Source organism: Corvus cornix, chromosome 26, assembly GCF_000738735.6.
Source record: "Corvus cornix cornix isolate S_Up_H32 chromosome 26, ASM73873v5, whole genome shotgun sequence".
Classification (NCBI taxonomy): Eukaryota; Metazoa; Chordata; class Aves; order Passeriformes; family Corvidae; genus Corvus; species Corvus cornix.
Genome location: NC_046354.1, coordinates 5,955,061 through 5,972,162, shown reverse-complemented (window position 1 = coordinate 5,972,162; position 17,102 = coordinate 5,955,061). Strand labels below are relative to the sequence as shown.

At 58.5% G+C, this 17,102-nt stretch overlaps 1 protein-coding gene across 4 annotated transcripts; it reads right to left on the bottom strand.

Annotated features, from left to right (window-relative positions):
• Window positions 1-2,126: 2,126 nt before the first annotated feature.
• On the bottom strand, window positions 2,127-9,191 carry TNNI1 (troponin I1, slow skeletal type). Of its 4 annotated transcripts, XM_010404517.3 has the most exons (9): window positions 9,020-9,175; window positions 6,517-6,545; window positions 5,803-5,806; window positions 5,663-5,704; window positions 5,014-5,145; window positions 4,838-4,927; window positions 4,192-4,368; window positions 2,810-2,920; window positions 2,127-2,497 (listed from the first exon to the last, which is right to left on the bottom strand). In XM_010404517.3, the coding sequence occupies exons 1-8, from the start codon at window positions 9,158-9,160 to the stop codon at window positions 2,813-2,815; spliced, it is 723 nt and encodes a 240-aa protein (XP_010402819.2). In that variant the 5' UTR covers window positions 9,161-9,175; the 3' UTR covers window positions 2,127-2,497; window positions 2,810-2,812. The 4 variants fall into 4 exon arrangements, with proteins under 4 accessions (XP_010402819.2, XP_019144522.1, XP_039421425.1 ...); XM_019288977.2 differs by lacking the exon at window positions 5,803-5,806 and having other exon boundaries at window positions 9,020-9,191; XM_039565491.1 differs by lacking the exons at window positions 5,803-5,806; window positions 9,020-9,175 and having other exon boundaries at window positions 6,517-6,750.
• Between the last annotated feature and the right edge of the window lie 7,911 nt (window positions 9,192-17,102).

Here is a 17,102-nt window from a genome sequence, read left to right as displayed (position 1 = left end):
ATGTGGGCCCTGGGACCTTGCTGAGCACACCTGGCTGCCCTTGCTGGGGCTGCACAATTACCCTGGGGAGCCCCTAGGTTTGGCTCTGCAGCAGTTTTGGGTGAGCAGGATCTGAGGGCAGGCTGGGCACAAGGAGATGGATGGGGACAGGGACAGCCTGAGTGCCCAGCATTGACCAGGACCTGGTGCACAGCACCCAGCACCCCTATTGCCTTTCATCTCCCTTCCATCCTTCTCCACCCCACAAACTCCACCCCTTTTTTAATTACCAGATTAGCATAATTGTACTAAACTCAGAGAACTGTTCTCAGCCCCTGCTGGGCAATTTTCTGCTTCTGTTCCAGGCCTGAAGAAGGCTTTGTTTCCATGAAACCTCTCTTGCATTTTCCAGCTCTACCAGTCGGTCAGGTCACGGTTATTAACTCTCCCTGCACATCTTTCTTCCTCTGCCAGGACCTGTGTGAGTTCCCTCTGGGGATGCATGGAGAGATCCCAGGATTGGCACCACTCCTGCCTGGGCCCTGAGCTTGGAGGGGTGAGCTGCTACCCAAAACCTTCTGCCTCCAGCTGGGGCAGGCTGGGCCACGGCAGATCCTGGGATGTCACCAGGCACCATCTCTGGTCACCTCTGGGAGCTGAGCCACTGGTGCTGGCCAAGACAGAGACACTTCCCATGGCTGGGCCTGCCTGGAGCCTGTCCTGGGGTGCTTGCAATGAGGACAGAGGAGCCCTGGCACCCTGCTAGGCTGCAGCTGCTTGGCCAAATTAAGCTTGAAAAGATAAAAAATGGGCAGGAAAGGCTCTGTGTGCCATGCAGCTGCTCCAGTCCTGCAGGAGGATGCTGAGGGGATGGAGGATCCGGTGGAAGGACAAGGACTGAGCCAATGGAGCAAATGTGCATTTTCCGGTGGCAGCTTCCTCTGATCCATCCCTGATTTGGGGAAGAGTTTGCATATGAGTTTTGAATCCCCCATGAAGGAGCTGCAGGGTGCTGTGGCAGCTCGAGTGCTGGTGGCTGGGCTAGAGAAGTGTCCCCAGTAGTCTCCTCCCTCATCATCAGTGCCCTAGGACAGTGAGCGGCTCAGCTCAGCATCCCTGAATTGGCCAAAGGAAGGGATGTGATGCTGGAAGAATTCAGCTGTCTTGGAGCCAAACCCAAACCCACCTCCCAAAGCCTCTCCCTCACTCCCACTGCCAGCCATGAGTCTGCTGTGGGAGGTCCTGCAGGAGCCATCTGCATGGGGCCACCCTTTCCCATCCCTTTCTTTAGGGAAGGCAGTGTTTTCCTGGGAAGGTTGATCTCTCTTGGAGCCAGCACTTTTTGATGCCGTTTCCTTCCAGCCCTGTCCTTTGCTCCCCGTTTATTGCATTTTCTGCACTTTACAGGCTTGCTCCAAAAGGATGGAGGTGCTGCAACACACCCTGATGTGGTGTGGGGTTGAGTCTGTGGATGCTGCAATTCCCCTGGATACCCTGGGAACACAGACAAGGCACTGCTGCACCTACCAAGAGCAACGCTCTGTGGGTGTGGGCTGAGCATCTCCTGCAGTGCCCCCAGCCAGGAGACCCCACGTGGTTTGAATTCTCACTAATTCACCCCTCCAGCCCTGCTCCGGAATGAGCTGACACATTCCCAGCTGCTTTCACTGACCAGCTGCAGTCTGGGGGGCTGTGACACAGGAAATGGTTGGGCTGGGGGGGAGCACAGGATGTTTGGCCTGAAATAGGGATTCATCTCTGGAATCAAGCCTTGAAATGGAGCTGTCCCACTTGCCACAGCTCCAGTGCCTGTGGTGGGGCAGCTGGTGAGGGAGTTGGTGTCTGGAGCTCTGAAGGCTTTTCCAAAAGCAGAGGAGAAGCAGGGCTTGGAGAACAGGCAGCTCCATTCATCAAGCCTGGTGGTTGGGAAGCTGCTGCACCCCTGAGCCCCAGCAAGGGTGGCCCTGAATGGGGCCAGGGGGCTCAGCAGAGCTGGTGGGACATGAGGAGCAGCCTGGGCTGCAAGGGATGAGCCCAAAGCCTGTGTGACCCCAGGGTGTGGTGTCTGAGTGCCAGCATGGGGACACTGCAGGGTGACCTGGCCCTGGCCCTGGGCAGAGTTCCCCCAGTGATGACCCCACACGACCTCGGCCCAGGACACGTCCTTTAATACCCGTGTGGCTGCACAGGGACATCTCGGCGTGACACAGCTCAGGCTGAGCCGCTGGGCATGGGGCATGGGGGGAGCAGCAGCTGCCTCTGGGGCGTCTGCAGGGCTGGGAGGGGAGGGGTGGCCAGTGGCCCTTGGGGACGGCATGGCCTGTGCGGCTGATGTGGCGGGGATGCCGTGCAGGAGCAGGGCTGAGGGCACTGCTGGAAGGAAGAAGCTCAGGTCTCCTTCCCACACTGTTGTCCTTGTGTTTCAGCTCAGTGGGAATTCAGGGAAGGGCATGAAGGGACGGAGGAGCAGCGAGGGAAGGCTGGCAGCAGGGGTGGGACGGTCTTCTTCCCAGTGCTTCTGTGGGAAAGAAACAGCAGAGGGGCAGCGGGGGTGGCTTTGGCTGCTGCCAGCAGCCTGGCGGTGGTGCCAGCTATGGCCACGGGATGAGGTGGCTCGGGCAGCACACCCGGAGGGGAGCGCCCAGGAGAGGAGGAGAGGGCCTGGCAGGGACCCCACAGCAGGGAGGTGTGGGACAGACCCCCAGCCAAGTGTGGGGTGGGACATGGGCATGGGTTGCCTTTTTCTGTAGGGAGTGGGGGCATTTCTGCACCTCCCCAAGCACAGCCCAGGAGGCTGAGGGAGCACAGTGGGATCAGGACCCGGCCCTACCTCTCACTGCCCCGTGGGGGACTTGGCAGCGTCGAACATCTTCTTCCTCCCCTCCATGCCCGACATGGCTTCCACATTCTTGCGCCAGTCACCCACTTCCACAGGGCGTTCCTGCGGGAGAGCCGGGGCCGGGGATGAGGGTCTGGCAGCCCTGCCCCATCCCTCCCCCTGCGCAGAGCCCTCAGCTGGGGACACAGCTGCCCCTCGCCAAGTCCCTGTCCCTCTGCCGCGTGTCCCTGCACGAGGAGCCGGCTGGGAGGTGGCAAACAGCAGCCTGGTCTCCACAGGGAGATCTGGATCCATGTGGATACTCCCCTCCTCAAAGCCTGGCCCAGCTGCATTCATGCACCAGAAGGCTCAATAATCCCAGAAAAATGTCTTTAGGAGAAAGAAACCATGTGGGACTTTGGGTTTACACCAGCACAGTTGGGCAAATGTCGGTAAAAACACTTCCTGCATTGCCCTCCCAGCCCACATAAACCCCACCCCCACTTTCTCTGAGCCTTTGGTGGGGACTGGGATTGTTGGTGTGACAGTGGGAGCCTGACAGACACTTCCAGAGCAGACAGGGGAGGTGACACCAGCTCTGGGCAGGTGACAGCAGCTCTGGGAGCATGCCCAGGTGTCTGCTCTGCCAACCCCCAGCATTTGTAGATTACAAGCTGTGCCCCAACACCATCTCACAACATCTAAAACAAACCCAGGTCCATTCTCCACCTGGTGCCCAGGGCTGTCAGCACAGTTTTCTGTCCAAAGGGGTGGAAAAGTGCTATACCATGATGGGGGGACAAAGGAAAAACAGCTGAAAATTGAGATTCTCATCCAGTCTGCTGAGCTGGAACCAGCTGGTGAAACCGCTCTGCGGAAAGGCCCTGGGGATGAGGCACAGCTCTTGGTGCTGGGGCACCTGCACACCCCGGGCAGGTTTGGGCATCGCTGGCATTGACACTTTCCCCTCTCACATCTCTGCCAAGCTGGTGGGAACTGGGCCATTTATCTCAGGCCAAGTGCTGGGCTTCTCTGTTTTATCTAATCTGGGTTTGGGAGTTCCCTGGGAGTTTTCTGGGTGTGATTGTGCCCAACAGGAGCTCTCCTGGTTCCCTACAAGATCAGAGATCAGATTCTGCATGTGCAGCTCAGCAGTGGTGCCAGGGGGGCCCAGGTGAGAGACCCCCACATGCTCTGGGAGGGAAGAGCACCACGGACACCACCCAAGATCTCATGTTAGCATCCACCAGTTGCCTGGCCCAGTCTAACTGGTCCTACGTGGTCCCACAACATCCCACAATGGGAATGGCCTCACAAGGCTCTTTCACCCCGGAGAAGGGCAAGGGCACCCCTAGGAAGTGTGTCCATCTCCTGCCTCCAGAGGAGTCACCCACCTTCTCTGTGTCCTCCTTCTTGACAGACTTCAGGTTGGCCCTGAGATCCATGGACACCTTGTGCTTGGAGCCCAGCAGAGCCCTGAGCATGGCATCGGCCGAGACGCGGACCCGGCGCAGGGGAGGGCGCTTGAACTTCCCTCGGAGATCAAGAACTTTGATTTTCAGATCTTTAATCTGCAGGGGGATGGGAGGAGGAGGAGTGGGAGGTCACTGCTGGGCTGCCTTGTACAAAGAGCCCCTGTGGGAAGCAGGAGGCTCTGCCAGCACCAAGCCCCGGAGGGGTCTGCCCCTCTCCTGCAGGACCACCCCCACCAAGGCTCTGCCCACCCAGGCTCAGAGCTGGGCCATGGGCTGGGCCCAAGCCTGCTCAGGTGGCAGCTGTACTGTGAGAAGCTCTCAGACCCACAGGGGTGACCAGGAGGGTGAGGAACCTCTCTGTGGATCCCGAGGACAGTTTGAGTTCCCTTGGGCAGGGATGAACCTTGCTCTGAGTGGTGCCTTGCAGAGCAAACACCAGCCCTGAGATATCCCTGGTGCCTGTCCCACATCCCAGCTCAGCCTGGTCCATGACACATCCCCACAGAGGCCAGAGCTGCCATTGGGAGGGAATTTCCAGAAGGAACCAGCCTGTCCTCCCTCCTACCTCCCGGGTGTTATGGTTGCATTTCGCTTCAATGTCGTATCTCTCCTCATCCACAATTTCCACCTTCTCGTGCAGCTCCCTGCAGAGGTCCTGGGGGCCGAGGGCACAGGAGAGCGGTGAGCAAGGCCCCTCCACACTCCCAAAGAGCTCCCTCCACCCTTGGGCCTGAGGAATACCTGGAGCTGGCTCAGGGAGAGCCCACTGGTGTGCAGTGGGGTGACCCGCTCAGACAGGTACCTCTCCTTCTCTGCCTGCTTGTCCACAATCTCCTGATCCCACTCCTCCTTGGCCTTGGCCAGCATCAAACTCTGTGAGCACAAGGAAATGGCAGAAGTGTGAACTGAACAGGCTCCTGGTTCCCCCCAAGCCACTCACACAGCGTCTGTAGGATGGGACAGCCTTGTGTGCCAGCCCCCTCCCTGCTGTCCCCAAACACACATCAAAGCCTCCCCACAGCTTTGGTGTGGGGTGCTGAGGGCAGGCGGGGCCGTGGCACTGGGGGCTGTGGGACTGTGGTCCCGCTGGGTGCTGACGTTGGCTCTGCTGGGGCAGGGAATGTTTATCCCAAGCCAGAGCCCAGGGAGCTCAAACGGGCTGAGGCTTCAGAGCTGAAGGTGTGGGGGTCTCTCCCCAGCTCTGTGAAGGGGAGGTTTGTTTGGACCACAAATCCCACATGAGTGAGAAGAGAGAGGTGGGGTGGGAGCTGCTCCCCACAGCCCATCCTTGTGCTGTTCCTCATGCCCGTCCCGCCGACCACGCGCTCCAACCCGGCTCCTTTCCCCCAGCAAGACAAACCCCAGGGAGTTTCCAGCCCTCGGGACTCACCTTCAACAAGAGTTTGCGTGAGGCTGTGATCTTGGATTTTCTCTAGGGGAAAGGGGAGGGAAAGAGAACACCCTTTGAAAATAAATGCACAGCAAACGCAGAGCAGCACTGAGATCTCTCCCAAAGGGAAAGGCACTTACCTCCCTGCAGGCAGGTGAGCAGCCCAGGAGGAACAGAAAAAACAAGAGAGGAACAAGGCATCAGGAATGACAGTGAAAAAGAAGGGACAGGCAAGGAAAGCATTTTGTGTGGTTGCAGTTGGTTCCTTATTTCTGTATCTCACAGCTGCCACCAGCACGTGAGCCGGGTCTGAGGTGAAGGTGCCCTCTGGGAATGCAGTGGGAGCTCAGGGCCACAGCTAAGAAAGCCCAAATGTCACTCAGGTGTGACAGGTGAGCTGGCACTGTGCCCATCGTGCCAACCCCAGCTCAGTCCCTGCAGTTCGGTCACCCTCATTCCCCTACTCCCACTGCAGCTGGGGCAAGATCCTCGGATCCTGCTCGAGTTGCAGGGCTGGGACATCCCCATGGCACTGCTCCAGAAAAGCTCTGCAGGAGTTTCTCCCTTCTCTGCTCGCCAGTGAACGTGGTGTATTTGTACAATGTGCTACAGAGAGCCTCACGGCAAATCCAGAGGGCTGCCCACCCTCAGATCCACATTTTGGGATCTAGGAAAGCCCCAAGGTTTGAACTGGGACATTGAAAGGGCGAACAATTTGCATTTAGAGACAGCTTTTGCAAGGGCTATGGCACAGAGGTGTGGGGCAGGGCAGGGTCTCCCAGCCGATCCTCCCCAAAGGGACAAGCGCAGCCGGGCGAGGGTTCATGGGGTGCGAGGGGACTCCAGCTACTCACGGCTCTGGCATCGCGGCGTGTGCTGTGCCCTGCCGAAGAAAGGGAAAGGAGCTGAAACAAAGGTGCGAATCCCAAGTGCACACAAAGGCGGAAGGCAGCGAGGAGCGATGCCGAGGTGCGGTGCTGCCCCGTGCTGTCGGCGGAGGGAAGCAGCTCCGAGCCTCTGTCCCGCTGGGAAACACGGGACGAGCCGCCGGCTCCGGGAAAACCTGACTGCATTTCGGGCAAGCTCCAGCGTGCCGCCAGCCGGCCCCGCAGGGCTCGGGCTCCTGCTCCTCGGGGCTTTTCCCAAGCTCCGAGCTGCTCCCCCGCCGGCTGCGTCGCCCTCCCCAGCTCGGGGCAAGGGATGGAGGCTGGAAATCTCAGGAGAAATGGGGTGCCTCGGGGGTCCCCCCACTGTGTCGGCTCAGGGAGTCCTGTCCCGCAGCTCCCGTGGGCAACGGCAGGGATGGGAGAGCCAAAATCCACCCGGGGAGTGCCGGAGCAAGGGGCAACACCTCTGCTCTGGAGCCAGGCTGAGAGGGCTGGGGGTGTCCAGTCTGGAGAAGAGAAGGAGCCAGGGAGACCTCAGAGCCCCTTCCACTGCTCAAAGGGGCTCCAAGAGAGTGGGAGAGAAACTCTGGGACAAGGGATGGAGGGACAGGACACAGGGAATGGCTTCCCACTGCCAGAGGGCAGGGTTAGATGGGATATTGGGAAGAAATTCTTCCCGGTGAGGGTGGGCAGGCCCTGGCACAGGGTGCCCAGGGAAGCTGTGGCTGCCCCTGGATCCCTGGCAGTGTCCAAGGCCAGGCTGGACGGGGCTTGGAGCACCCTGGGACAGTGGAAGGTGTCCCTGCCCATGGCAGGGGGTGGAACTGGAGGATCTTTACAGTCCCTTCTAACCCAAACCATTCTGGGATTCCCTAAGTCAGAGCCCACAGCTGAGCAGGTTCCTTCAGCAGCCACATTCCAGGTGAAACACTCAGGGTTTCCTATTTTACATTTGCCTGGTGATCCCAAGCCCTGGCAGCTGCTCCATCCCACGCTGCTCCCTGCTCTGACCCCTCCTGTGCTGAGCAGCGGGGGCAACCTGCGAGCCCAAGCAGCTGAAAAATGTGGGGGACATACCAATCCTTTTAAATTTTTTTCCCTCAAACAGCATTTCCCAGGTGTGGGTTTAGTCCTTTTCCTTAGGAGTGAAATGGACAAGCTGGGATTTTTTGCCTTGATCCTTTTTCATTCCCTGAAATTTGGAAACTGCTTTAGACCCCAAAGATTTCTGCTGGGGGAAATGAAAAGCTGGTCTCAAACAGCTACTCCCAGGCTTGCATGGAGCCTGTGCCAGGCAAATCTCAGGGTGCCTCCTGGCTCTGTCCCCTTGTCCCTGTTCTCTCCATGCCCCCACAACTCAGCCAGAGACATGTCCTGAATCAGTGGAGTTTGGTGGGGGGAAAATGTCATAAAATCCCAGCAGGAATCATCTCCCCCGGAGCCTCCCAATACAGATCCCTGGATTTACAAGGAAAAATCACAAGAACAGGAATTTCTTTGTCCTCAAACCACATCAGACAGATCCTGTTTCCTGCCTTTGTGGAGGTTTTTGGTGCTGTGACAAACATCCCAGAGGACACCAGGCAGCACTGGTGCCTTGAGCAGGCTGGGTCCCAGCTGCTGCCCCCCAGTTTATTTCGGGGGTGGCAGAGGAGCCTTTCTCTCCCTGGAGCTGGCGAGGGTTGGGCGCAGCCCCCAGCGTTTCCATTGTCCCCTGCTGGAACAGAGCCTGGCATTCCTTGGGGTGGGATCCACGCCACACCTCGAGCTCACGACCTCTACCAAGGTCAGTCAAGTTTTAGGGCCAAATAGTCCTAAATTGGCTTCCCAAACAACAGCAGGGACTCGGCTGTGCCAGTGAGACATCCCCAGCAATCCCCAGTGCCAGGACTTTTGGACTCCAGTTGGATCTGGAACATCCACGAGAGACTTCGCTTCCTGATGGGGATGAGAGGATCTGGACAAGCTCTTTCTGCACTATTTGCACTGCCCCAGCTGTGAAGAGCTTGTAAAGTTTATTGAACCACTGGATCATGGAAATCCTTAAAAGAAATAATCCCATAAACCCAAACACAGCCAATCCTGACATCCTCCCCCAACCTGGGAGGCTGGAGACAGACCACAGGCACTCTCCCAGCTACTCCACACTCTGCTCCCACCCTGAACCTCACACCAGCAAGCCAGACTGGAACACTCGGACAAGGGCTCTCCAAACGGTCCTGTTTGCCACTTTTTGGAAAAAAACCAGTCAAATATCAGCTCCAAAGTCTTTGTCCCCATTGCAGCCTCACCAATCCCCTTTCCAAGAGCAGAAGAAATGTCTGATCCACCTCAGAGACGGGGAGAAATTCAGGCAAATTCACGTGCTGGGGGTTCCTCCCTGTCACGTGCGAGTGCCAGGGGTCTCGTGCCCATGTCACCACCAGCACACGCGGAGGGGGACACGGGGCAGTGGCAGTGTCTGTCTTACCTGGCTGTGCAGGAGGGAGGTGACGCCTGGCCTCAGGACAGCCGCGCTCTGCTGGGGCTGTGGCTGAGGGGGGATATTGAATCCCAGCCCTGCCTGCAAGTGGTCGGTAAAAATAGCACAAATCCCCTCCTCTGCAGGCATCTGCTGCAAGCCCCATGAGTGCTGGGACTGCTGCTCACACCTGGGGCACCGCCTGGAACACAGGGACACACACAGGTCACCCGTGTGTCACTGCACTCCTGTCCCAGGGCACCCACAACCCCGCTTTGGTTCGGAGAATTCCAGGGCTGTTTACACGGGAATCATCCCGGAAAGGTTTGGGTGGGAAGGGGCCTTAAAGCCCATCCAGTCCCACCCCTGCCCTGGGCAGGGACACCTTCCACTGTCCCAGGCTGCTCCAAGCCCTGTCCAACCTGGCCGTGGACACTTCCAGGGATGGGGCAGCCACAGCTTCTCTGGGCACCCTGTGCCAGGGCCTCCCCACCCTCACCGGGAAGAATTCCTTCCCAGTATCCCATCTAACCCTGCCCTCTGGCAGTGGGAAGCCATTCCCCTTGTCCTGGCACTCCATCCCTTGTCCATAGTCCCTCTCCAGCTCTCTTGGAGCCCCTTTGAGCACTGGAGTGCCCCCAGCTCGGACAGCACCTGCTCACACGTGGGGTGTTGGGGACACACAGGCTCAGGCTGACCAGTGCTGGTGATGCCGTGGGGATGGGGTGGATCCTCCTGGCACCTCTGCCTTGCATCTGTCCGGTGTGACAGAGCTTCAGAGATGCTGGAACAGGCAGGGGAGGGGGTGTGAACAGCCTGGGAGCTCCTGCCGTGCTGACCCCTGCACGATGGGGCACACAGCACAGCGCTGGCCAAGGGGCCTCCTGGGAGCCACCCGAGCCACCAGAGTGAACATCACCAGGCCAGGCCACAGTGCTGAGGGGTGATGGCATAAACCAGCAAATGTGGGGTCACACTTCATGCCAGGTGGGGTTGGGACCAAGGAGGGCACAGTCCCCTCTTTAAGGAGAAGGACCAGCCCCACTCATGCAGCACAGCTTAGGATGCTCAAGCACATCCCAGTCTCTCACAGGCCCTGAGGTTTTCCCCATGAAATTCCCGAAAAGCAGTGACAAAGCTGCTGTTTGTCCCCACTGCTCCCACAAAGCCCCTTGCCCGGTGTCCCTTTGCATGGCAAGGACTGCAGGGCAGGCAACACCTGTTCCCCAGGATATTTTTAGGCACAAATTTAGGAGCAAACAATTCCCAGCGTGGGGCCCAGCAGGGACAATGCCTGGCATGTTAATCCTGGGGCTTTCATGGCCGGGAGGGACACGCAGCTGCAGGAGTGGGGCAGCTCCCATGGTGGGGAGCACAGACAGCCCCATCCTGCAGAGCCTTCCCGGCTCCTTCCCCCTGCCTGGAAACCAACGGGAGCTCTGGGGATCCCCACAAGCTGGTGGGAGATCGGTGACAGTGGCAATGGCAGTGGCAGTGCCATCCTCGTGTGAATTGCACCCAGCAAGTCCCAGTGGCCAGGGGAGAAGCCCCCCTGCATCCAGCCCAGCCCCGGGACCCCTGCAAGGACCCTTCCCTGGCTGCAAACGCCAGCGCGGGGGATCTGCTCTCACCCCCGAGGAGGAGGAGGCTTTAACCACCCCGTTAGACCTTTATAAGGAAAAGCCCCCGCGGGGCCAGGCCTCCAGCATCTTTCCTCCCGGATGCCTTGGGATTGTTTTAGGAGCACAGAGGAGCCAAAATTAGCCCGTGACAAAGGCGCCGCATTCCCGCAGCTCCGGGGATGGGGCGGGGGCTGCTTCGGATGCCATTTGCTCCAGTCTCAGGTTTCATCCTCTGCTGGGACCGGGAGTGAAGAGGAGGAAAGGGCAGGAGAGGGATGGGGCAATGGGACCCCTCGATCTGGGGTTTTCCCATGGGTTTCAAAGCGCTGGCTCTGCCATGGGGGCTGCACAGAGGGACTGGCAGGGGACCGAGGTCTCCCATCCCTCCTCCCCAGTTGACACAGAGTCCCCATCCCCATCCCTGGCTCACAAACCCCAGGGAGCTGCCTCCAGGTGAGGGGTTGTTTTATCAGGTGCCACCTGGGCCTTGGACACCACTCTGAGCTGCTGGGGGTGGGAAGGATCAGCCTGGAAATCTCCAGGGAAGAGCAGTGCTGGGGGCAAATTCAGAGCAAAATAATAAAAATATATCTGGGATTGGCTCAGTTGGTCAGAGGTGGGTACTGATAACACCCAGGTCATGGACTTGATCCCCATTGTTGGTTTGGCACAGCCTGCTTTTTTGGTAGCAGGGGAAGGCCACAGAAGTGGCTTCTGTGAGAAGCTGCTGGAAGCTTCCACCATGTCCGGCAGAGCCGATCTCTGATGGCTCTGAAGATGGACATGCTGCTGGCCCAGTTAGAGAGGTTAGGAGCACCTCTGGGATGACGTATTTAAGAAGAAAATCAGAACAGTGTGGGGGCAGTTTTTTCCAGGGGTGGCGAGGCGCTGCCGCCATCTCAGTGTGGCCTGTGGCGAGCTGTGCCTGCCTGGCCGCCCCTCGCCAGCCGTGCCGCGGGCAGAAGGGCAGGGGCGGCAGCGGCCTCTCCTTCTCGGCGCCCCGCATGAGGAGAGGCGTTAAACGGTGCCAATGCCAATGCCCCGCATGAGGAGAGGCGTTAAATGGTGCCAATGCCACGGCGGCCAGCACTGCCCACACGGTGGCAGCGAGGCAGCCTGGCCAGCAGCAGAAACATGGAGAGAGACCCCCTGGCACAGAACCTAGATGAGATCAACCTCCCGGTGCTGCAGGATCCTGCAGGAATCTTTGAATTGGTGGAACTTGTTGGCAATAGTACCTACGAGCAGCAGTTTTTCTTCTAGTCAGAGAAGAGGAAGAAGTGAGAACACGTGAGGGAGAACAACATGGCAGCACCAAGGGCGGTGGAGAAGGAGGGGCAGGAGGTGCTCCAGGCTCCGGAGCTGAGATTCCTCTGCAGGCCACGGGGAGGACCATGGTGGAGCAGCTGTGCCCCTGCAGCCCCTGGGGATCCACGGGGGATGCAGAGATCCACCCGCAGCCCCTGGGGATCCATGGGGGATGCAGAGATCCACCCGCAGCCCCTGGGGATCCACGGGGGATGCAGAGATCCACCCGCAGCCCCTGGGGATCCACGGGGGATGCAGAGATCCACCCACAGCCCCTGGGGATCCATGGGGGATGCAGAGATCCACCCACAGCCCGTGGGGATCCACGGGGGATGCAGAGATCCACCCACAGCCCCTGGGGATACATGGGGGAAGCAGAGATCCACCCGCAGCCCCTGGGGATCCATGGGGGATGCAGAGATCCACCCACAGCCCCTGGGGATCCATGGGGGAAGCAGAGATCCACCCGCAGCCCGTGGGGATCCATGGGGGATGCAGAGATCCACCTGCAGCCCCTGGGGATCCACGGGGGATGCAGAGATCCACCCACAGCCCCTGGGGATCCATGGGGGATGCAGAGATCCACCCGCAGCCCGTGGGGATCCATGGGGGATGCAGAGATCCACCTGCAGCCCATGGGAGAAGTGCTCACACCAGAGCGGGTGGATGCCAGAGAAAGCTGGGATCCGGTGGGAGACCCAAATGGAGAGAGAGGGCCCTGCTTCCAGAGATGGAGGGCCCTGGCTTCCAAACTAGAGCAGCCTGTCCATAAAAGGCTGCACCTCACAGACTAGTGACCCAGGGCGCAGCAGTTTTGGGAGGACTGTGTGCCCGTGGGAGGGGCTCACGTTGCAGCAGGTTTGGCAGGACTGCTGCTCGTGAGAGTGGAGCCACGCTGGAGAAGTTCACAGAGAACTGTCTCCCGTGGGATGGACCCTGTGGCACAGCAGAGGGAGGGCTCCTCTCCCTGAGTGAACAGAAGAAGATCTCAAACTGACCAACTGACCAAACCCCCACTCCCTGTCTCCGTGCACTGTCGGTTGGAAGGAGGGAGGGCCTGGGGGGAAAAAGGTGTTTTAAAGGCTTATTTTACTTCTCATTATCCTCCTCTGACTCTGTTAATTATTAATTTACTTTATACCTTTAAATTTGAACCTGTTATGCCCTTAGACTGTTTTGTCCCAGTCCTCATCTCAACTCATGAGCCCTTCACTAATTTTTTTCCCTCTCCTCTGCCCAGCTGAGAGTGAGAGAGGGTGAGCGAATGGCTTCTGTGGGTGCCTGGCGTTTGGCACCCATTCACTTAAGGGTTGGACTCCATGATCCTTGTGGGTCCCTTCCAACTCAGACTGTTCTGTGGTTCTGTGATTTGCCCACGTGTTGCTGCTGCTGCTACAAATCAAATATCCCCCTGCTACTGGCAGTCACTGGTTGAAGGGAAGGGTTCCCCATGAGCTGCCACCAAGGGGATGGATGCCAACACAAAATTCCCAGAGAGCTGTATGGGGAGGTCAGACCCAGCCAGGACCAGGTCCCCAGGGACAGCTGCTTGTCCCTGAATGTCCCTGTGATCTGCAGATCACCTGTGTTCAGTCTTTTACAAGTGGACCTCCTGGCACATGTTTAGATGGAGGGGGCATTTTCCCCCTCTGGACCTTCCATGTCCCTGGAGGGTGTTGGTGCATCAGCCCCACACCCATGGCAGGGGCTGCCTGAGCTGCCCAATGGTCCCTGGCTCCTCAAGGGCTTGGGACTCCAACTGCAAGGTACCTGACCCCTGTGAGCAGTTCAGCTGCCCCACATGAAGCCAATCTCCCTGAAGAAATGGACTTGAAGCAATGCTGGAGGGATCTCTTCCCCTGCTCTCAACCTTCCCACCCATCCTGTCCTCATCCTCTCCCAAGCACCATCCTCGTTCCATCAACCCCGATGGAATTCACAAAGACAACAGCTCCCAGAGCATCCAGGACAGACTTAGAAACGACAGCTGAGCCTCTGGTGTCCTTTGGGACTGAGCCTCTGGTGTCCTTTGGGACTCACTCTCACATCCATCCCCCCCCACTGCCACGCTCAGAGCCCAGCGCTGCACTGGGTTTGTCACTGGACTGGGACAGATGATGTCTACAGACTCACCATGGGATGGGAGAAGGTTTTCCTTCTGTGGGACAGCTCAGAGATCAGAGGACAGTGAGGTCACCTCCTAAGCCAGGTGATGGCAAGGCTGCAGGGTCAGGTGGCAATGAAGTCATGAAGGGCCATGGGACTCGTCCTGAGGAATGGTCCCACGTGGGTGTTTCTCCTGCAGACCATCCGGCAGCTCTCACCCCTCCTGAGCTGCCAGAGGACTCCAACCTGTCCCACCTCCTCTGTGGATTTGTGACAGTGCAGTGGAAGCTCCTGGGATGCTTCTCCAAGAGCCAAGGCCTTCTGCAGCCCTGGGGGGAATTTTCTCACCCTGCTGCATCTGTGAACAAGTCCCACCAAAGCTGAGGGATGCCCTGAGATGGAAAGGGGGCCAGAATTTGGATAATCATCACAGCCTGGCCTGGGAACCAGCACAGCCCCAGGCCAGACTCCAGACATGCCCCATGGGGCTGAGAGACCTCTCCCAGCTCATGTGCCCCACTGATCTTCACCCCATTGCATCAGCCCCACCAGGACATCCCCATTTCCCACTGCCTGCTAGGGCAGAGGTTTCTCATCCCTTTAGAATCTGCTGCTCCTTGCCCTGCTCCTGCAGCCACAGCCCCCTGTTCTGGGAGCCCCAAGCTCTGGACACCCCCATGGGCCTGGTGCAGCTCAGGACTGTGCCCACGCCAGCCCCTCCATCCATGGGCATGGACTCACCCTCCCCACCTGGCTACAGAGAGCAAATCCATGTGGAGGCAGCTCTGGGGCTGGATGCCAAAGCAGGACAATTATCCCAGAATAAAGAAACACCTTCCACTTCTAGAAATATCATGGACAGTTTGATTTTCTCTGCTTGAATACTTGGGGAAGGCTTGAAATATTTGCAGAAGGTGCCAAAGCTGAGGAGGGCTCCCCAAAAGCCACAGCACCCTTTAGGAACAGCACAGGCTCCTGCCTCGTGCCACTGGCACATGGAAAAGGCTTTGTTAAATAAGGAGGAATTACCCACTTTGGGACAGTGGAAAGACATAATTGAAATGGAGCTGAGCCACTCGCTGAAGACTTTAAGCTTTGCCAGTGATACATGAGACCTTCCCAGTGCTGATCCTGTGGGCTTTTCTCACCAGGAGGGGGATTTGGGCTGTTCTGTGCCAGTGGCAGCCGTGGCTCAGCAGCGACGTCAGTTTGAGTATCACAAAGTCCAGGCTGGTTTCCAGCCTAAGGCAAAATATCATCCAAAAAAAAAGACTTTCCAAGTAATCCAAAATTTCTGGCCCAGGCAGGGACCCTGACAGAGTTTTTTGACATTTTCAGGATATTTGCAGGCTTTTCCATCTGTCTCTGAGACACATCTCAGTATCCACTTCTGGTTGGGCTGGGCCACCCCCACCCCCAGAGCAGCATCGTGGCTCCTGCTCAGGGATGGTGGGGGACCGACAGGTGCTGGGATGTGCTGGTTGTTCCCTCTGCAGCTCCAGCAATGTCTGGGCCCTGGTTTTGTTTCTTCCTGGTGAGTCCCTGCCCTTCAGTGTGCTCCCACAGCCTCAGCGCCACTGCTGGGGAATGTCTCAGCCACAGTCCTCAACCCCCCAGGACACTCCAGCAGGACCCTGTGGTTGGGGAATTAATGTGTAACCCCTGCCCTGATGCCCTCAGCATCCCGAGATCTGTGGTACAAGGACAGTTATTCCTTCCTACACCCCAGTGCAAGAGGATTCATTGGAGATGGCCAAGCTCCCCACAGCAGTGGCGGGGACATACCAGCCTCTGCTCCCCTGGAGCGTGGACACACAGACATAGCAGAGCTCTAGGCAGGTGTTGGGTCCCAAACCAAAATCCAGTGATTTAAGAATTGTAATTAAGGATGGTCAACAATGAAATCATTTTAGGAGCATCTGGAGGAAGTTGGACAGTTGCCCTAAAGCCAAACAGCAGAATACTCCTTGTTACAGATGGGATTTTTTTTCCTTTCATTTTTATCCAAAGAGGAACCACTCACAAGCTCAGGGATGATCCCAGGAGAAGCGGGGCACTGCCAGGCTCTCTGCAGGGCACTTGGATGTGGAGGAGGCCCCACACACGGTCCCACCTGACAAAAGCATGGGCACCATCAGGCTGCACCTCCCTGTCTCAGCACTGTGACCCCACTGCCCTCCCTGACACTCAGGGTGTCCAGCCAGCCCCAAAGGGATCCCAAAGCCAGACCTGGGATGTCATCAGGTGGAAAAAACTCCTGTCCCCTGCACCCACTGCACCCTCATGGTGCTGCAGGGAGGGTGCCAGTCCCTGTGGGTGCTGGCAGAGCCCCGGCCCAGGGTGGGGGGCAGAGGGCAGCCCCCCAGAGCAGCCTCAGCACCGGGGCACCCTCAGAGAAGTGTGGGGAGGGCTGATGGACTGAGGGCACCGTGGGCTGGGAGCAGCAGAGCCAGATTTTCAGGCTCCTGCCTTTGAATTCCAGGTGCCTCAGGGCACCTCTCTCCTCTCTGGGGCTCTCCCTGGGGGCCCCGGGGGGGTCTGGCCAGCCCCTCCCCACAAACCCACAAACCCACCCCCATCCCCCTGTTGTGCCTCAGTTTGCCCACCTCCGGGGGCATTGGGAATGCTTCCTGTGGGTCCTCTCCTGCTTTCCAGGCTGCCTGGGAGTGTGCTGGCACCACGTCCCTGGTGCTGGGGGATGCTCCAGCCTCGAGCCCTGGCTCTACTCCACTCCCTGGCCAGGTCTCTTGGCTGTTTATCTGTTTTTCAGTCTTGGGGTGACTTTCCCTCTGCACAAGACATTCAGCCCTCCCAGGGGCAGATGAAGCCACCACACCTCCCACCCCCATGCCGCTGGCTCGGCTCTGACCCCCAGCCCCTGCTCCAGGGTCAGGCTGGGAATCCACGCACTGAGGGTGGGTCAGGCAGGTGTGGGTGTCTGCTCAGGAAATCCCAAACCTGGACGCTTGGGGAGCTCTAAAGTCCCTGGGGAATATGGGGTCCAGGCAGGGACCCTGGATGTGTGTTGGTCTGGATGCGGGGCTTGGGATGAGGAT